We start from the raw sequence: 19,602 nt of genomic DNA, 5'->3' as shown, positions 1-19,602 counted from the left end.
TTTAAAACCCAGTATCTTCAGCAGTCCCAAAATTAAGCTAAATTGTGAATCAGATACAATGGCCAAAACTATTAGCAAGATCCTCATTGTGAAATTTTTGTCAGCGGGTAGCCAATTCCTTGTTGCTAGATACCACTCTGCACATGTCATCTAATTCTATTTTTGAAGTTTATTTCCTTAACTAAAATTATTGTTCGTCAGCCATGTATTACAAAGAACTCAAATTCACCAGAAAAGAGGCATCGTCATTTTTTTGTACTGCAGCTTACAGACCTAATAGCAACGATTTTCCATTCAATTTTCATTCAGCGAAAATTTAGCATTTTCAACTGTTTAATCCAGCCTAATTAATCATCATACGATTACGTTATGAAAGTAGAACTTTTTTCTCAAAACCCCACAGGCACAAAATGCCAAATTCCATTCAAATATCGGATCTTTGGGAATCCCAACTTCCACTCAACTATAAAAAAACGAATTCATTAAATAACTTGATACACTTGGTGCTATAAATAACCCATGCCCTCCAATAAATAATCTACAGCATGTAGATACGAGTAATCTAAAAATAAAATGATTAAAAGTATGCGGCTTACATCTAACTACACAATATTATTATTATTATTTATTTTCTGGTGCATAAAGTTATAGGAACAGTTCCATTTTTCTTATATTGTTTAGCATTTTCTGTCTGAGAACTCAGATCGTATAAATAATTGACCATATAACCCAACGAATAGTCCCACATTCTTTTAGAGACTAAGGGATGATTCAATGAAAAATTGTAATTCTCGGATAAACTGCTCACATCGTTCGAATGATCCAATGATTGTTGACTGTTCATTCCTCCCTCTGATTGGCCACTTTCAAATCGACTTCTATCAGTGAACGGGCAGTGAATATGATGTAAAGAGGCGCCACTACTCACATGGAAATGAGCAACTGAATTTTCACAATTTTGAGGTTTTTGAGAAGAGGAATCAATGTTTTTACTGTTCTTTTTGACCTTTGTCAAATAATAGAGCAGAAGATTGTCAAACTGTTGGCCGTATGAGCGAAGGATAGACTTTTGCTTAGCAAACGATAGTGAAGAGTCAAGTACTTGTTCCATGGCCTCTAAGTCAGCTTCACTGATTTGTACTTGCCCCTCGCTTTGGTTGAGTATTTGACAAAGAGATTCGGATTGCGTGCCAGTGCTAAAATAGAATTTAACTGTTAGCAATGAGGTCAAAAGCTGTTTTTCATGGAGTCTAAGAAACATATATTGGTGCTTCAACGAAAATAAACGAGCATGTTTCCTAATGTAGCGAAACCGTACTTTTCTACTGCCTGAGACCATAAGCTACGGTTGTTCATTTTAATTATTTCTATTAATAGCTTACAAGCCGAATTTTCTTACTATTATCTTAATTTGAACCCAAACACCTCAAATACCCAATAGCGAGCTTAAATTTAGCTAAAACAAAATTTAAAGCTAATTCCAATTTTAGATTATCTACAAGTCAACGACATTTCTAACAATGACTCCAACACAATAAATATTAGCCTGTTTGTAGGGTTGCGACAATGATGTACCGGTGCTGCTCACCCGTTATGTCGATTGAACACTTCCTTCAGCCATTGGGTAAACCCGGGAACAGGTGAGAGAGTTGAGAAAGTCTTCAGTTGAGGTAATGCTACCTGTAGATGCTGCACTGCGCCCTTTACAAGACTCTTTCCAATCGGAGGTAAGGGCAAGTGCGGGTGCAGGTTAGAAATAGTGTAGAATATTGCACACGTGGTTCTCTCGGCATTTGATGCAGGTTCTAGAAGAAAACAAACAAACCGAATATCTTGAATTTAGCCTAATTGTTGCGATAAACTTATTAAATAGTGGATCGTGGAGATGCTCTAACGAGTATTATCTATTTACTCAACAACCTTCTCCAGATAAACATCAATTCTTGGCGGATTGCAACGTGCCATCCACTGAGCCGAAACCCAGGCGCTCCAGTTATGGTCAAGTTCATACACCATGCTGATCGCGACATTATTTAGAGAAAAGCTTGACTCAAAGGTGTTACAAATTCTCTGGGAAAGCCAGTGATTGTTGAAGACATCGAGAGTTAAAGAACGAATCTAAGCAACTTGGACTCCTTTCGTTCACTCGTAAACAAGATGTCTAGGCCTTTAACCAAAATCTTCCCAATAGTGATGCTGTTAAGGTAACCTCGAGTCATGAATTCAATTCACTTACTCTGAAGGACGTGCAGCCAATATCAAGCTATCATCATCAACCTAATGACGAGAAAATTGTAGATACTCCTAAACAGATGCCGCAACTTATCCGAAAACCAACTTCATCCATTCCTTTTAACAGTGCAAAACGAAAGCGTATTCAAGTTTCTCCCATCACAGAAAATGATGCGTCAGCTTCATTAGCAAACAATCTATTAGATACATGATACCTGCTTTAGTAAATCCTCTGAAGGATAACAATATGGCGAAAGTTAAGCCTTCTGATACTGGTGCTAATGTTAATGATCAATATTGAATAACAGAGGAAAAGTCTTTGTCAACAAAGAACCTGGAAAATTCGTTTAAGTCGTTGAGTGTACTACATCTCAACATATGTCTAACTGAAACCTGGCTGACTGACTTAGATAGTTTTCCTAACTATCTTATACATGGATATAACCATCTTCTAGTTAAAAATAGAACTAACTCATATGGAAGTGTTATGATTCAAGTTAAAGAACTGTCCTCTCCTAAAAGAATATTACGATGATTTTGACGAAAGTATAACAGCTGAAATAGCTTTGGGAAAAAATAAATTCAAAATTTGTGTAATTTACAGTAAACCTCGAACAAACAAAATGGAACTCATTAAATCCCTTGATGACTATCTTGAGCAAAACACTTCAAGTGACATGCATTTCATAATTTGCGGTGATTTGAATATAAACACCATAGAAGATTATTTGATAAATTATCGAAATGTTATTAGCTCAAATGGTTTTGGATTAGAGGCTGAACAGGCCACCAGAATAACCGAAAAAACAAGCACGTGCTTGGATCACTGTTTCCACCAGAGTCTTTTTGAATCCAGTTTTGAACTCCTGGAACATGAAAATATATCTGATCATCTTCCAATTTCGCTTAAAATGGAAAACGGAATACATTCTTTGTGACAACGCTTCTCAATTTAGAGGCAACCTTTTCTTAAGAAACATGACCTAGTAAGTAATGATCTCGAAAGCTTAAAAAAATAATATGAACTAAGCCTACGATGAAATGCAAACTGGGACCGATCTTAACCAGTCAAAAGATTCTCAAATTTTGAAAAAAGATTAAGCTTCTGTCTTGATCTGTGCAAAGCGCTTGATACATTAGATCATGAAATACTATTACAAAAACTTGAAAAATATGGGTTTAGAGGAATTTGTCAAAATTGGCTGCATTCCTACCTAGAAAAAAGATCACAAAGAGTGGTTGCAAATGGTGTTGTATCTCATTGGCAAATCATAAGACACGGAGTCCCACAAGGCTCAATATTAGGCCCACTTTTATTTCTCATTTATATTAATGACCTCCCATTATCAGCCAATTCAGTCGAAAAAATGCTGTTCGCCGACGACACAAACATAAAGCTGTTAATTGTAGTAACGAAGATATTAGAAGGGATCTTAAATTGATTAACAACTGGCTAAATGCAAACAAGTTGGTTTTAAATATGGAGAAAACAATACAAATGAATATATGAAATACTGCTTCCAACTCTCAGTTTAAGCTAAATGGTTCCAATATTACTATTAAACCTGTATGCAAGTTTCTAGGGGTTTTTAATGACAATAAGTTAAGTTTTCTTTCTCAAATTAACTATGTTAAAACTAGACTCAGTAAACAATGCGGAGCTGTATCAAAACTGAGATATTATGTTCCAAAACATCAATTCATAGCATACTATCGAAGTAATATCAATCCCATAATACAATATGGCGTTCTTGTTTACGGATGTTGCAGCTACACTGCCCTAGAGCCAATATACGTTTTGCAGAAAAAATTCTGAAATTTATGTGTTTCAGAAAATCCCGCGATTCATGTAATGCTATATTTTTGAAAACAACATTTTAACAGTATATGAGTTACACCTATATGAGTTGTTGAAGTTTGTTTAAAATCGATAATAGGTGCTCATGTACAAGATTATCGTAACAATATGTTTACCTTTAAACGTTCAAGACAAACAAGGCTCTCAAAAATTGAGTGCCTGGATGAACCTTTACTAAAAAAAAATTGAACGTTACTCCATCCAATATCGGGCTACCAAACTGTACAACACACTGAAAACCAATTCAATACTACCAGATGATGTACAAAACCTAAAGTTATCACAAGTCCCAAAAACTTTCCATGATGTAAAATTTCTCTATATTTTTCAAAATTTTACCCTTGTTAAACATATTTTTGAATTTTGAAGTACCCAAAAAGATGCAACTGTGGCTACATGCTAAGAGATATCTATTCAGAGGTCCTGATTCTGGACAAAAAGTTTGGCCAATCTAGCTGTTTCAGTTTTCGAGATATCGCGGTTTTTTAGATTTTTCAAACTTTTTCTAAGAAAAACTTCAAAAAAAAATTGAAAATTCTTCGATCTAAATTAAAGCGCAGCGCAACTTATGGGTATGGAATAGATATAGGATAGAAACAGTGGTAAGTCAAAATTTTCTACATCGATTTAGCTATAAAATAAAACCAAAAAATTTTTTTTAATCAAATACAGGGTAGGACTTGGCGGACAGTACTGTCCCGTTTTTTATCCTTTCCCGGTATCTTTAGTTTTAATTTTTTTCTCCGTTTGTATTAACTTCATCGCCAAGATAAATTAATCTCTCTCTCTCTCAATGTAGATAAAAATATCTACCAACGAGAATAACACTGAGCTTTGTTTGTGATCGCGACTGATCAACTTGCCATGTAACAAAAATTTCAGTTTTCCGGCAAACGCAGAGCCTTTTGTGTCGTGTCTATTTCTTAATTACTCAACGAGCAGGGAGCTAAAAATTAAAAAAAAAAACAAAACATTAACCGACTAAAGTTTTCGACTAATGTAACCGACAAATTGCTCTCGAACGACAAGCGGGGTCATATAATTCAGAGGGTACTGTAGCCTAGATAGTTTTTTACTGGTGCAAAAAATTCAGACAAAGAAAGGGGTTCGAACCCCCAACCTTCTGCAAGCGTATCTTACAATTGCTTTTGTTACAATCGCTCTTGCAAGCAACAGACTTAATTTCTGAATAAAGAGGCTAAAGAGGCTTTCCATGAATTGAAACAGCTAAAGAAATAAGATACACAGATTGACCACCAGTCCTTTAAGAGACCACTAGACTTTTTAGTTAGATTCGGACTGTCATTTTTATGAGACAGATACGCTCTATAAAGAAAGCCCTAATGGAGCTTTTTCAAAATTAATATTCAAAAACTCAAGACACTAATACTCAAGAATTAGGGCATATACGTTTGGCACTACTCAGATGCACACTTACTGTGTGAACAGATCTTAAAAAAAGACAGCGCCCCAATACAATTCAAATTCTTTGAATTGTAAAAACCACGATGTCCCCAGTAATATCCGCTATCGCTTCGAGGCTATTAATAATAATATTTTGCTTGATTGCTTTCATTCCGATCTCGTTAAAAACTTTATTTTTGTTCTTTTGATAATTTCTGCCTTTTACGGAAGATTTTGACATTTTTCATAATAGCAGAGTCAGTCAATTGTTTTAGAGATTATCTCTCTCTCTTAATCTTGAGAGGTATCGGTTGAAAGTTTTCCGGACTCCAAATTTGTGGAACCAAAGAAACATTTTTCACAGGCTTTTGCTTTCTTGCCTTTTATCAGCAAAATTTGTTCTGTAGTGTTTTTTGTATCTTGCAGTCAATCATTGATTGAACAGAAAAAGTTCTCTTCCTTAAATTTTTCTTAATTAAATATGTGCATTCTGAATGACATTAGAAGCTCCATGCCTTTGAACACTAATTTCAAAACAATATTTGTAAATTCTTCACTTAATGGCGCCTTATGAATTAGATCACCGGGCAAAATTCACATTCTTTGCGACTACAGATATTGTGAAACAGGATTGGTATCGAAGATTTGAAAAATCCATATCTGTATTAAAAAATTTACCTGTTCATTTCTAACTGAAACAACTACTTCGAAAACATTCGCGCTCAAAACAACAAAGAACCAGTTAAATTCTAATATGATGGAAGAATTAGTCTTAGCGAATGAAGTCAAAATATGACGACGGTTGGAAGCTTCATGAAGCTGCATTTTTGAGAAATAAATTAGTCCCAACTTCTCCCCTAGAAGGAAAATTGCCGCTGTTGAGCCGCTTGCCGCATATCGGGTTTGAAACCGAAATAGATGAGAGAAACAACGAAGTGTTCTAATTTGTTGAGCAGTTTCAGTTAGACTCTAAAACTTAATTAAAACGGCTTCTTAACTGACGGCTTTCAAGTTTAATACTAATGCCCGCTGGCAATCGCCCTAGTGAACTTTGATAACCTAATGCACCGTGACTCAATCACCGAGCATTCTCGGTTCATCACTTAATGACCGTGCATCACAAACTCAATGAGTGAAAAAATTAAAACTAATTCAGTTGAGTGAGCGAAGTAAGTCAGAAGTGAGTCAGTCAAGCATTACTAAAACATAGCTTCTCTACGGAGCTACATTTGGTCATTTTTAAAGGATCTGTTGATTTCTCAAGAGCGGCAAGATCAATCTTGGATGCGGGGCGACGACTTTATTTGTAGAGATTCTTAGACAATTAGACAAAAAGATTGTGATTGAAAGTTCTATTAGAGCCAACTTGACTTCTCTGGTAGTCTCTCGCGAGTGAGAGTGCATATCACTTCATCGCCAAGGACGTACATAACATATACACAAATTTTAACATCCATATTTACAGTATTCAAATATGGCTTTTGGTAAACTAATGTTGATTGAAACAAAGTGTACATTTGCGAATTCATTTTGAGGCAATAAATAAGCTAAAATGTTCCAAGTATAAGTTTTTGTTTAGATACCCAAATTTGGGGCATCACACTTCTTCACTTACAAAAACTTTCGAAGGAAATTTTAAAAAGCAACATAACATAGGGCATGGGATCACTAACCAAGGAGAAAAGTATATATTGTTTGCACATTAGTTTTTCTTATCAATTAAAGTGGTCAAACATTATATGACAAAAGACGTTCATCAGAATAAGGGAAGAATAAATAAGGCGTCGACTAAAACGTTTTGCTTAAGTGATCGACTCATCAAAGTCATCCGCTCTGTGCTGTGAGTTCCCTTAATCGCGGAGAGAGACGCAGGGTTCCGCGGGTTCAGGCCTGCATGAAGTTGAAGGAGTTTTCTGCCAGAGTGGTTGAGTTCCGTGCTGCAGGTGGAGCGGACGGTGCGTCGTGCTCGACCGAAGGCGGTTTCGGTAGATAGTTTTTCACTAATTGCGGGGTGTATTTCCACACCATCGCAAACCGGTAGATGTACATCACCAGGATGTGCAGATTTAAATTGCCGATCAATTTAACAATCACCGTCAACATAACGGACAGCTTCATTGGCACGTGGCTATCAAGTTTGATGACTAGCGTTGGCTTTAGCATCTGCATTTGCACTGCAATCGGTTTTGCAATCTCGGCGAGTTGGTTCGATTCATTGATTCGTTGGTGCATCACAATCTTCCGTTTTACTTGTTTGATCATTGCGATGTTGGCATTTGATTTTGAGTCGAAGCAAGGCAGAGTTGCGATGTCCGGGGTGCCCGACACCAACATTTGTAGTGGGTCTGGAAGGCGAACATTGATGCGGTGGGCGGGTATCAGCTCACAGCTTTTCATGTCTGGTCGTATTTTTTTGTTCTTACTGATCAATAGAGCAGTCCACATTCCAGTCAGTGTTATCAGACATACGTTGCAACTTTTATGTTCCTTATTGTGAGGGGTAATGGAGTCTTTCACACTGTACTCACGAGGGATAAAGGAGTCAGAGGCAGATGTTATCAGTCATATTCCATAGCCAAGGTTGGTCGCTTTCTCGGTGTCGGTAGCACCATTTTCTCAGTATCACAGACTTGCACTGCCGATGAAGTCTTGCTAAGATAGTATTGCAAGGCACGGAGATTTTCCAAGATGAGTCTCCATGGTTCTGCTCCAATTCGAGACAATTTCTGAATTGCCTTTCACTCAGGACTGTCGTCTCCATTGTGTCCTGAGACACTGCCAGATATGGTCCTTCTGTGATCCACTGGATGGCCTCTGAGGGGTCCGCCAGTGGCATCGGGACTAGTTGAGATCTGGAAACATCGAAGGCTGTCTGTTTCAATAAAGTGGTATCGAGAGCGTCAATAAGTGTCCCTGCTCAAGTGATGAAACTTCTGTCAGAAGCTGGGCGTCGTAGTAGGAAAGGAGATCTTTCATAGGTATCGCCAGAGACAAACAGTTGAGTGCTTCTGACTGTCATGTACCTATTCTAGAATTGATGTCAGGGGATCACGCGGTACTAGTGACATTGGCAGTCGTTTGCTCAGAAGTATGGGTATCGAGTTAGTTCTGTCGTTGATTTTGTAGACGTACAAGGCAGATCGATAATTTTGATATCCGCGTACAGAGCTGAAAGGAGGGAGGCGACTTCAAAGTTCAATTGCTGGTTGGAAAACAGCATCTGATTGCAGTCGTAAAGTATGTTAAAATTCTCTTCAAAGATCTCAAATCGTTCTTCAACGACTTTCCAGTTGCAGTTCTGTGTGTTGGCCATCTCCCTCTGGATCTTCTCTATTTCCTTCAGCTCGCTCGCAATGAAGTAGAACTTCTTATTTGCTTTCTCTGTGCACTCCAGAATGTGGTCAGTAAGCGCTGACGTGAATTTTGAAAACCGCTGCATGTTCTCAGCGTTTTTCCTCCCTGCCTTCTGACATTCTCCAAAAAGTCCTAATTCCACATCCTCCTAGGGCTTGCATGACAATTCCGGGTCAAATGATTCCAATGGCTGCCAACAGAGAGGCTGCTTCTGCCTGCTCCATTCGATGATCGTCTCGCTCTGCTCTGCTCTTCGTTAGGGGTCAGTAATTGCACAGTTTCACTTCGAATCTGGTCCACTTAATTTCGCAGCGTCGGGTCCCTCTGTAATCTTCTTCACTAGCCACTCAAGATTGAATTTCTCCGAAGAAGAGTTTAATCTGATACCGAACGCCAATGGATAAAAGGCAGAAGGTAGTTTCCACATGTCTGATAGTTTTCGAAGGAGCGTGGTAATCGCTTCCTTTTGTGTGAAGTTGTAGTTTGGGAAAGGTATCAGAAATTCTACATTAGCGAATTTTTCAGCAAGTAGTATTTAAGGGCCTTCATGGAAGATGATTCCATCTGTGAGGTAGTCGGGCGCTTCCGATGAGGCCAAAATAGTTACAGTGGTTAAAAGAACCAGGAAATATTGTGAGAGTATCATCCTGTCGAAGTTGAGTTTGTGAAATGTTGAAGTGAGTCTTGATGCGTTCGAGTGTTAGTTTAATGTTGTTAGTTCTGTATGTTTATTATTAATGTCATCAAAAATATTTACTTAAAATGGTCAGTTTTGCCTAGTGAAACGTTTGTGTTCTGCTTGCATTACCTAATTTGGATTAAAATTTTCAGATCATGTTTCAACTCGACGTTCTTGACTTTTGTGATTCTTTGTTTGTTAAAACGGGACCTATTATGAGAAATTCGGGATTTAGACAAGTGAGAATACCTATTTATGTGCAAATAAGGATCAGCCTGGCCAAGATGGTGGCGATGGCGCAATGGTTTGGCAGTGGATTTATATGTCTCGCCTTTTTTGGCGCAGCGGTGCTCTCTGTGGGCGCAATAATCTATATCATGTTCCACGACATGATTCCAACAAGGCCTGTCCGCAAGCATGCTTAGTTATTTTACTTCATTTGTGGGCTCAGGACTGAGGCAGTATAGTGTAGAATTTAAACATTTCGAAAACAAAAGGTATCTCAGTCAATGGAAAAGTTAGCTAAAAATTAGAGCCATAAAAACGGACCAAAAATAAAATACACTAGATGGCCAAAAATAACTGTTATATATGAGAATAAGCGATAAGATCACGATGCAAACAACAAGAACCCGCAACTAATTAGATGTACTTATTCCTAATCACCAATCAATGAAACCTCTCATTAATGAGATTAATTATAACAAAACGACAAATAATTGGAAAAAACGCGCTACCACTTATTGAGAACAAGATTGTTAAAATCACAGTAAAGAATGGCTACGGACTGAAAACCTATTCCGATTATTTAAGTCTTCATTAGCAACCGATGAGACCTGTCACTAATGAGACTAAGTGATCAGACAGCAAAAGGTACAAGTGAGGTGCAAAAGAAACAAGCGATGCTGGGGGAAGGGTTGGGAAGAGGGCTTCGTTTGAGAGCAATTAACAACAAAGTGAACAATGAAAAATTGCAAAACTAAAAATACGATAACTTTTCCAAAAAACGTTAATGCAAAATTCATAAAAACACGCTCTTTGAAATGCAACAATAAAACGAAAAAATATTTCCCTTTAGCAAACAATGATACCTGTTCTTATAGAGATTAAATATGATAACAAAAAGTACAGCAGATACGCTTAACATAAAAAAATACTCAATATATTTTTAAACCAAATAGTGTCAAAGTCATGAAAACAAACAGTTTTGAACTCGAAGCTTTGATCAGATCTGTTAATGTCTTCGACTCTTGATCAGAAAACAGAAATTAAAAGACAGATGCAAAAATCCAAGTGATGAGACAACAGAAATTAAACAAAGCGGCAAGAACTTTATAACGACAAATAGTGTCCAAGTCATACAAAACAATACCTACCCATTAAACCATTCAAGCAATTACTAATAGCAACACATATGTATCATATTATTAGCCCTCAAGGGATGATATACTAAATAACAGTAGTCAAATTGACGCACGTGAAAAAAATCCTTCTTAAAACCCAAAAATGTGCTCAATCACCAAATGCAACACCTTTAAAGTAATTTGAAAAAATCGCGACTCAAAGGTACTTGCTTTCCACTCCCGTTACTAATCTGTGTGGCCAAAATCACCACTCTATATTGACTTCTCATTAGCGTGAAAAAATGCGAAGATTTCAAAAAACACAGCAATCCAATACACAGCGATTCAAAAAACACCAATACAATCCAAATATTTTGGATTGCAAAAAAGAGCGCCTAAATAATAGCCATTGAGAGCATGATTGCGGGTCACTAAAAACACGCTTATTTTTTTGGAACGAAAGCGCAAAAACGGTCAAACGAAAATTTGGCCAACACACAAAAATTACTTCAAACTTCGTTTAAGAGCAATTAAATATACAAATGTTGATCTATTTCTTCCATTTAATACGACTAGGGATACTCTAACTCTACGAATTATGTTAGTCGATGTTAATGAAAATAGTTTGCTATTAAACATAGCTGAATTCAAAAGATCAATTTTTTCGTTTCGTTAAAATAAACAAACAGACTAATGTCGGAAGAATTGCTCTCGAACGACAAGCGGGCGCGAAAACATTTGACCTCCACCGTGATTCGAACTATTAACCTCCTGCTCTATAACCATATGCACTACCGACTGGGCTATTTGGCCCTTACTATTGCTTTGCTGCAACCCACTCTATATTAGCAACAAGCTTTACTTCGAAGTGAAAGCAATAGAGATCACTTAAAAATGAAGAGCGAAAGCGTGAAAAAGTCACTTGAGAAGTCGAAGAAGAAAAGCGCAAAATGATCAAGCAAAAAAATTTGCAAAAAAAGACCAACACGTGTACAAAAATTGCTATGAACTCCTTTCAAGAGCAATTAATTATCTGAAAGTATCCTCAAAACTTTTTCAGATATATAGAATCCATATTCTCAATTTCAAATTTTACTAAATTTACCTGTCATTCTATGCGTTTTTAGTATTTGTTTCATTCTGAGGTAATTTTTATTTAGCAATTTCAAGTAATCAATTTCCCAATACACCTAAAGTATATTCAAACAGATTCAAAAGTACGGGAAGCGTGATAAGGTCGGAAGCGTGAAACATTTAGCCTCAATTTGCTTTCGAGAAATAAAAATTAAAAACTATCTTTATGAGTCGGTTTAGTTTTTCAAGAGCTTTTCAGGGGTATTTTACATCCGTCTGCATAAGATATCGCTCGGCCAAAAATGACTTGACAAAATAGCTAGGTTAGCATAAAATTCCTAGCCCTCAAACGCACTTGGAGGCTTAAAACAGTTTTCAAACCTACATTCATTTGACGTATATTTCGTACGTACGAAGATTCCTTTACCGTACGAAGATTGTAGCATAATTGCAAGAGCTTCTTTGTCTTTCTCCAAGCAATTTGGGTCCCACTTGACGTCATGTTCGTCCAGTTCGCCCAGCTCCTGGTAACATGTGACATTATAAGGTGATACAGTACCAAGTGTTGCCTTAAGATCAACAACACCGTCTTTCTTTTTCTTACGATTTTTATATAAAAACGAAAGTGCCCTGAGACATAATACCAGCTTTTAACTGTAATTAAAAACTACTACCTGCAATGAGCGAACAATTTTGTGAGTGAGCGCCACATGAACACACGCAAGAGGCAGAGTAGGCATTTGTTTGTGGACTAGAGCAAACACACGCCTATTGGAAGGATAGAATCGGCGCTTCGCCCTTGAAATTGTTGAGACAGGGTGGACAGCTTCGTTCCTGAAATCGCCAATTCTCTAGAAAAACATCAATTCCCATCTTGATCCTGCAAGATTCTCGTTTACAGTATATATCTTTTACAAATATCTTCTTAGTATTTTACAAATTTTACGAAGTTCATGGCAAACGTCTATCCTTGTCCATTTTTGGGTAAATTCACTCACTTTTGAAGCTGTTCTTTTTTTTAATTTTGTATCCTATAAATTGTAGTACTTAAGTGTAATTAATCCTTCCAATTTACTTCGGTTTCAGTAGTCGCTTATGAATGTTTCTCATTAATTGTAAGAATTCTTGCCTAATTAATCAACAGTTTTCTTGCACGTTCTAGCCTTATTAATACAAAATCTCATAAGATTCCTACATAATGTTAGAAAAATGATGCAAAATGTTAGAAAATATTCGAAGCAATTTTGCAACATCGTGTCAGAATTGTATTTTGAAATGACTAGTGATGTTAAGATGCAGCACAGTATTATACCATCTGTTAGCATAGAACATTAATTTATCTTCAGCCAAGGCTGAACCTTTACAACATATGAGAGATGCTTTCGGGACTATATATTATGAAGTAAAAATTCAGTTTCTTTAGACAAACTCCAACAACAATCTCAGTCCGTCCATCTCGGAAGACACTTGTTTGCATTATATATCTAACATTTAACTATTTTTTCCAAGTTCTTGACAGGCTTCTATCGTTAATGAAGTTTTGAAATCAAATTTTTAAAGCCGATTTAGACTTAGGTATCTTTATACATTGTAGAAGATGCTAAAGATCAATACATTTCTAGCAAAGTTTCGACTTCACTATTTCGGATTCGCTTTCAGCGAAAACAAGATTTTCGCGGACGCATTTGTCAATCTACTTGTATCCAGAAATATCATCCAGAGATATATTTGTCCAATCATTTATGCGTCAGATAAAACTTTTAAAAAAAAACACTGCTAATCTTGATTGAAAAACAAAAATGCTAATCTGATTTACATAGTTTTTCAGTGATGGTAAAATCTCGTACCGCTGCTTGCAGTTTATGTGATGGAAGATGCAATTTTCCGTTTCGAAGTTTTTAAGGCATTCGCAAGTGCAAAACGAGCTGAATTTCTCATTAATATCAAGATTATGAGTATGATGATAATGAGAGTATATTCAATTTTTCACATTTTCTTATTGGTCGTTAAACTTCTACATTCGGCAGCATGTTGATTTAAAATTTTAGCTATAAGTGCTTCTTATAAGAGAATTTTTGAATAAAAATATTGCCCGTTGTTCGCTAATTTAACTGATATAAAAACAAAATTTATTTTTGATGTATATTGAAATATTTCATTTGTTAAAATATCTATTTAACGAATATTTAGGAGAACTAGATGTTTTCGGTGGATGCTCAGTTATATCCAGGCTAGTTTTGTTCAATTCCCGAACTCAAAAAAGTATTCCGTATAACGGCTGATTACTAACTCTTGTTTAATAATCTTTACGCCGGCACTGATTCCAAAGTAAAACTTTTTATTTTACTCAAAAACGTCATTTGATTTGTTCGAGTTGAGAATATTTTAGAACACGGTTTACAACAAAAGAGGTTTTATTAGAAGCATGAAATAGTATATAGTTGCACTCAACTTAACTGGAAAGAATATAGATTCGCTCTAAACTATAACTTTATTTGTACTTTAATCCAGCGCGTGATTATTTACATATTATGTATCACAAGAGGTATAGATAGTTCAAATGAGCAAATCATAACTATAAAAATACCTAACACTGAGATGAGGTAGCAAATAAACTCAAATGAACGTATTCTGACTGAATAGAAAGTTCAATACAAAACTTTGGCTCGAAGGCCATATCTAAATGAGGTCAAATTTGGATGGTTTTTCCCAAATATCTCGGAAACTAAAGAAGGAATCAAATTCAAATTTTGATGGGTTACAGACAATGATACGACACAACTATTAGTATAAAAATTATTACCATCAGTGTTAACATATTCGTGGGGCTACCAGATTTATTCTATAGCTAATGTTAAAACATGGGCATAATTTAGAAATTAACATTGTTCAATACGTTGGGCCTCAGATCTACCGCTCGGAGGAATGGGACCTTAACAACTATATAGAAGACGTAAAAAAATGAACGAATTTAGACAATTATAACTCAAAATATGATATAACGTTTTTCCTAAATCTGTATCTGAGCTGGCCCCAAAATTGGCGGCCTTGCTCTTTTTCTGGAAAACACACACTGTCAAATAGTGGCACCAGGTTCACCACTGGTTGTTTGTAGGTGCCAGTATTAGTCTTAACTGTTGCTGAACGCACTATTCCATCCGAATTGGGGAATGCTTCAATCACCCGAGCCATTTTGTAACCAATTCTTTTCAAAGATTCGTCTACCAACCGGACAAGTTCGCCAAATTCAAGTTTTCTCTAGCTTTCTCTTGCCCATTTGCTACGCGTATTCCATTATGATCGATATTCTGATATCCATCTAGTCCAAATCATATCTACATCATAACTACTTGATCATAACTACTTGATCTTCCCAAGAGAAAACGAATAGACGTCAGCGATTCTTCGGGGTCGTTACTGGCTGCTGTTAAAGGGCGCCCATTCAACGACTGCTCGACTAAGCACATTGTCGGAGTGAGAACCTCATCTGATATTGATCTTCCAACGAGAACAGCGACCATAGCTCTTTTACAACTTTTTACTAGCCTCTCCCATACTCCTCCGAAATGGGGTGCTCCAGGAGGGTTCATGGTCCACTTGATCTCCTTTTGTCTCAGATAGACAGCAATGTCTTGTGTGTGCAAATTGTCTATGAATTGTTTAATCTCCTTTGCTGCACCGACAAAATTCGAGCAATTATTCCTCTGCGAGCGACAAATCAAAAAATAGCAGCAAGGCAAGACTCCGCGTCTAATGAATGTGCAATTTCGATATGCATAGCTCTCGTGCTCAAGCAAGTGAAGAAGCAGCGCCACCTTTTCATAGTTCTTCAACAGCTTGACTCCAAAAAGGCCAAAATTGTCGATGCCAGTATTTGAGGAAAGGTGGATGCGATCCTCTACTTTTTGTAGTGGAAGATCAGCCATCAGTGGTCGCAGAGTTTGAATGTTACGCTTATGACAGAGTAAACCATTGCATTTTATCCTCCTCGGGGCGTTTCGTAAGCCAATGATCCAATATTTTTGCTGTAGAACACTCCTTACGTACTCGGTGCCCTCGTGGTTGTTCATTTTGTGTTCTGATTGCAAAACAAACTGCACTGCTTTGTGCTTAGCTGTCAAGAGAATGGGGTAGTTGTCTTCATAGGCTAAATTCGAATGTTTTAGTCGTCCTTTAACTCTCAGCACGCATTGTCCAGGAAGGGTGCAAACCTTGACAGGTTTGACGCCCTTCTTAACCGACTTTCTTTCTGTAACACCTTATAATCTTCACCAAAATTCTCTTAATGGACAAGCAAGAACAATTTACTGCGCGCCATATTTCGTTGTCAGTTGTTAATGATTTTATTAGGGTTTTCTTTCTGAGTTTGAGGCAAAATACAATTGTGTTCACTAACCTATACCAACTGCTGAACTGGCTCCAATCAATCACTAGCATTTCAACAGACGGCGTTTTATTTGCTAAATTGGCAGCTTATTTTATATTGTTGTTGTTATTGTGCAGGTCGAAGACAGGTGGTTGTTCCGGCCATGCGTCGGTTTTATCTTGCAGCCAAGCCGGTCCAGTTATCCACTCGCTTTCTTCCAAATCTTTGATTTGCATGCCACGGGTTCCAATATCTGCAGAGTTAGTTGTTCCTTGGACATGCTTCCCTTCGTCAACTGTTGAGGTCTCGAGAATTTCTGCTTCACGGTTTGCAACGAACACTGTTTGCCTTGTTTGATGAGTGTAGCCAATGAAGAACAGTCACTGAGTCTGTCAAATGGAACTTTCTGCTAAACACCAGACCATGTTAATCAACAATGGGTTTTCTCAGGCGTGTTGCGTACATTGCTGCCTGTAGTTCGAGTCTAGGTATTGATAACTGACGCATAGGTGCGATTCTCCATTTTCCCATAGCGAAATTTACAACCACTTCTTCAGCACAGTTATCACGAATGTATGCTACTATACACATTGCATCTAGGGAGGCGTCTGAGAAGACATGTAGCTATCGTCCTTGTCGCGTAATAACGTACTTTCACTGCAGAGCGAATATTCTAACTTGTTGTAATTCTTCAGCCCATTCTTCGAAAACTTTTGTTTTCTTCACTTAATTTCTTATCCCAATCCTGTCCGTTGCACTTCCAAATGATTTTGAGAAGTATTCGCATGCGCATTGTGAAGGAACAAAAAGACACAAGGGATCAAAACAGAAGAAACACGTAACAGAACCGCTCGTTGCGTAACTATCTCCGGTAATATCTTTTGAGGTCCTCGAAACTTCCAGTGTGTCACCTTCGACATTCCATTTCAGAACAAGAATTGAAAAGTTAAGTGGCTCAATCTCGAACGATTTGCTTAGGGCAGTAGATCGCAGATCTTCGGGAATCCTTTTTCTAAGCTCATCGCTGTTCGTAATGTACTTTGAGCTCGAAACCAGGAGTTTTTAGGCAACTTCTTTTAAATCTGAGAACTTCACTGTTACATCTTCGTCGTTTTCAGACCTCATCCATGTAAAAACAAAATTCATCCATGTGAAAAGATTGTAACAAAATCCTGTCGACTCCAGGGAATTTGTCCTTTTGATCTGTTCCAGTCCTCTGCAGTGCGTAATTGGCACAAGTTGGAGAGCTTTTGGCGCCAAACGTGTCTTTTGTACTCCTAGGTTTCAATTTTACTCTTGTGGTCTGAGCGCCAAAGAAACCTCAAAAACTTGCACTCGTTTTTTCGCACGGCAACTTGTAGGAACATTGACTCAATGTCTGCTGTCACAGCATACTCTTCTTCGCGAAATCGGAAAATTATGCCAAGAGGGTTTCTCAGAAGATCGGGACCAGACATGAGTTTTTCGTTAAAAAGAGACCATTATACTTCGATGCTGCATTACAGACTCTTCTTACTTTCTCTGGTTTGTGTGGGTTGAAAACAGGGTGATGTGGAAGATACCGTTGGGGGCAGTCACTCGTCTTATTAATTTCGTCATAGTCCAGTTTCCTGATGAATCCTTTGTTCAAGTCGTTCTGAATTGTTTCCTCAGAGCTTTTTTAATTCAGGTTGATTATTGAATGGACGTTTTAAAAATTTTAGCTGTCCTGTTGCAGATGCAACGTTATTTGACGACCTCTGCTCAATGTCGTTCCACAGTATTCCAACTTCATATCGTTCGCCATCAAACACAGTAGTTCTTTCCAAAATTTCAGCTTTCTTGTCGCTTTTTGATTTTCCTTGTGTTTTACTGTTTGATGCATATGCTTCAATGTCCCGCCATTTTCTTTCCTATTCTGTTAGGGTTCTTCTGCACATGAAAGTTGCGTTGTACAATTTAAGCGTTTGGTGACTGACTTAGGTAGTGGGCCACTGGTTGTCCATCATAAATCAGTCCAAGCAGCCCATGGTTGACTCGGTTCTCCTCATTTATTCTCAATTGGTCCTATGAGCTCATGAGGTGGTAAGCATCCTTTCCAACAATCATGTTAACGTCGTCTAGTTGAATTGAGGCATCTGGTAGAACTATTAAATATGGATACTTTAGCTTCAACTTTTGTAATCCAGTTGACCATTTCCTATCTCCATTTTTGGATGAGTGAGTGGGGAAAATCAATGGGGTTGGTTTCAATTGGTTTAGTGGTCGAACAACAAGTTCGACTTGTGGCTATCCAACTCTACGGTTCCTAGAATCCCATTGACGTTCATTGAGACTTTTCCTTTTGATGTACATTTTAGCTGCTCTGCTAAAGTTTTGTCAATGTAGGACACTGTTGACCCACTATCCAGAAGAACTACTGCTTTTGTGGAAATTCCGGACTCTTCATTTTTGAGTTTTATTTTCGTTAGTTGTAACAAGCCACTATTGTCGATCTGAGTGGTATTGGTTGAGGCATTAATTTTGGACTTTTCGGGCGTTTGTCTTGATCCTGTAGTTTGATGTAGCAATCGATTGTGCGTTTTTGTGCATCCATTCACATCACAAGCTCTGTCTGACTTGCAATTTTTAATCAAATGCCGTCCGTCCAGACATCTAAAGCAGAAGCGCAATTTGACTGTTTCGTAACGCTCTGCTACAGTTTCTGATTTGAATTTAGGGCAGTTTCATAGCTTGTGAGTGCCATCATTGAAAGCGCACGAATGTGAGCTTTGACTGGGACTGCTGACTGCTGAGTTTTGAGACACTAATGCCGATGTCGAAGGTTTAGAAGATTTGTCTCTATTATGGTCTGGTCGTTTGTCATTATATTTGTCGTTCGAGAACTGCATACTTATTTCATCGTGTACAAAAAAAACATTGTTTAACCGCATACTGAAGTAGTTCAGATCCTCTGTTGCTATTCCACTATCAGCGGTATGGAAAAACTATTTCCATCTGAATTCAGGTGGAAGTTTTCTGACAGCACTGATAAGCAATGACTCCGAGGTTAAATCGCCGACACAATGATATTGGGTAAGCACATTCACACAGTTTAAGACTGTTTGCAAATACTTTATGATGGCGGCTTATGAATCGTGTGGTTTAATAAACTGATGGATGTGAATTTGCTTGGGTTGTGCATTCAAAATTATTTGTGTTCGACCAAAGTTCCTTGAGAGTTACCCAAGCAAGATGATTAACCTCACCTGAATAGCCCATTCCAGCAATTGCTGCTTTGGCTTTTCCCGTCACTAATGTCTTCAAATGATTC

At 37.5% G+C, this 19,602-nt stretch overlaps 1 protein-coding gene across 2 annotated transcripts in view; it reads right to left on the bottom strand.

Annotated features, from left to right (window-relative positions):
* Window positions 1-478: 478 nt before the first annotated feature.
* Window positions 479-19,602, bottom strand: part of LOC142337718 (uncharacterized) — a 29,972-nt gene continuing 10,848 nt past the window's right edge. Inside the window, exons 2-5 of one of the 2 annotated variants that reach the window (XM_075387176.1) lie at window positions 12,616-12,778; window positions 12,372-12,468; window positions 1,589-1,805; window positions 479-1,196 (exon numbers count right to left, since the gene is read on the bottom strand). In XM_075387176.1, the coding sequence (XP_075243291.1) occupies window positions 626-1,196; window positions 1,589-1,805; window positions 12,372-12,468; window positions 12,616-12,778 (1,048 nt within the window). In that variant the 3' untranslated portion in view covers window positions 479-625. The remainder of the gene's footprint in view (window positions 1,197-1,588; window positions 1,806-12,371; window positions 12,469-12,615; window positions 12,779-19,602) is intronic. The other variant, XM_075387177.1, reaches the window with a different exon arrangement.

The sequence above is a fragment of the Convolutriloba macropyga genome, chromosome 4 (assembly GCF_964194025.1).
Source record: "Convolutriloba macropyga chromosome 4, txConMacr16.3, whole genome shotgun sequence".
Taxonomy (NCBI): domain Eukaryota; kingdom Metazoa; phylum Xenacoelomorpha; order Acoela; family Convolutidae; genus Convolutriloba; species Convolutriloba macropyga.
Note: the sequence above shows the minus strand (reverse complement) of the source record. Positions and strands in the feature narration are given on the sequence as shown.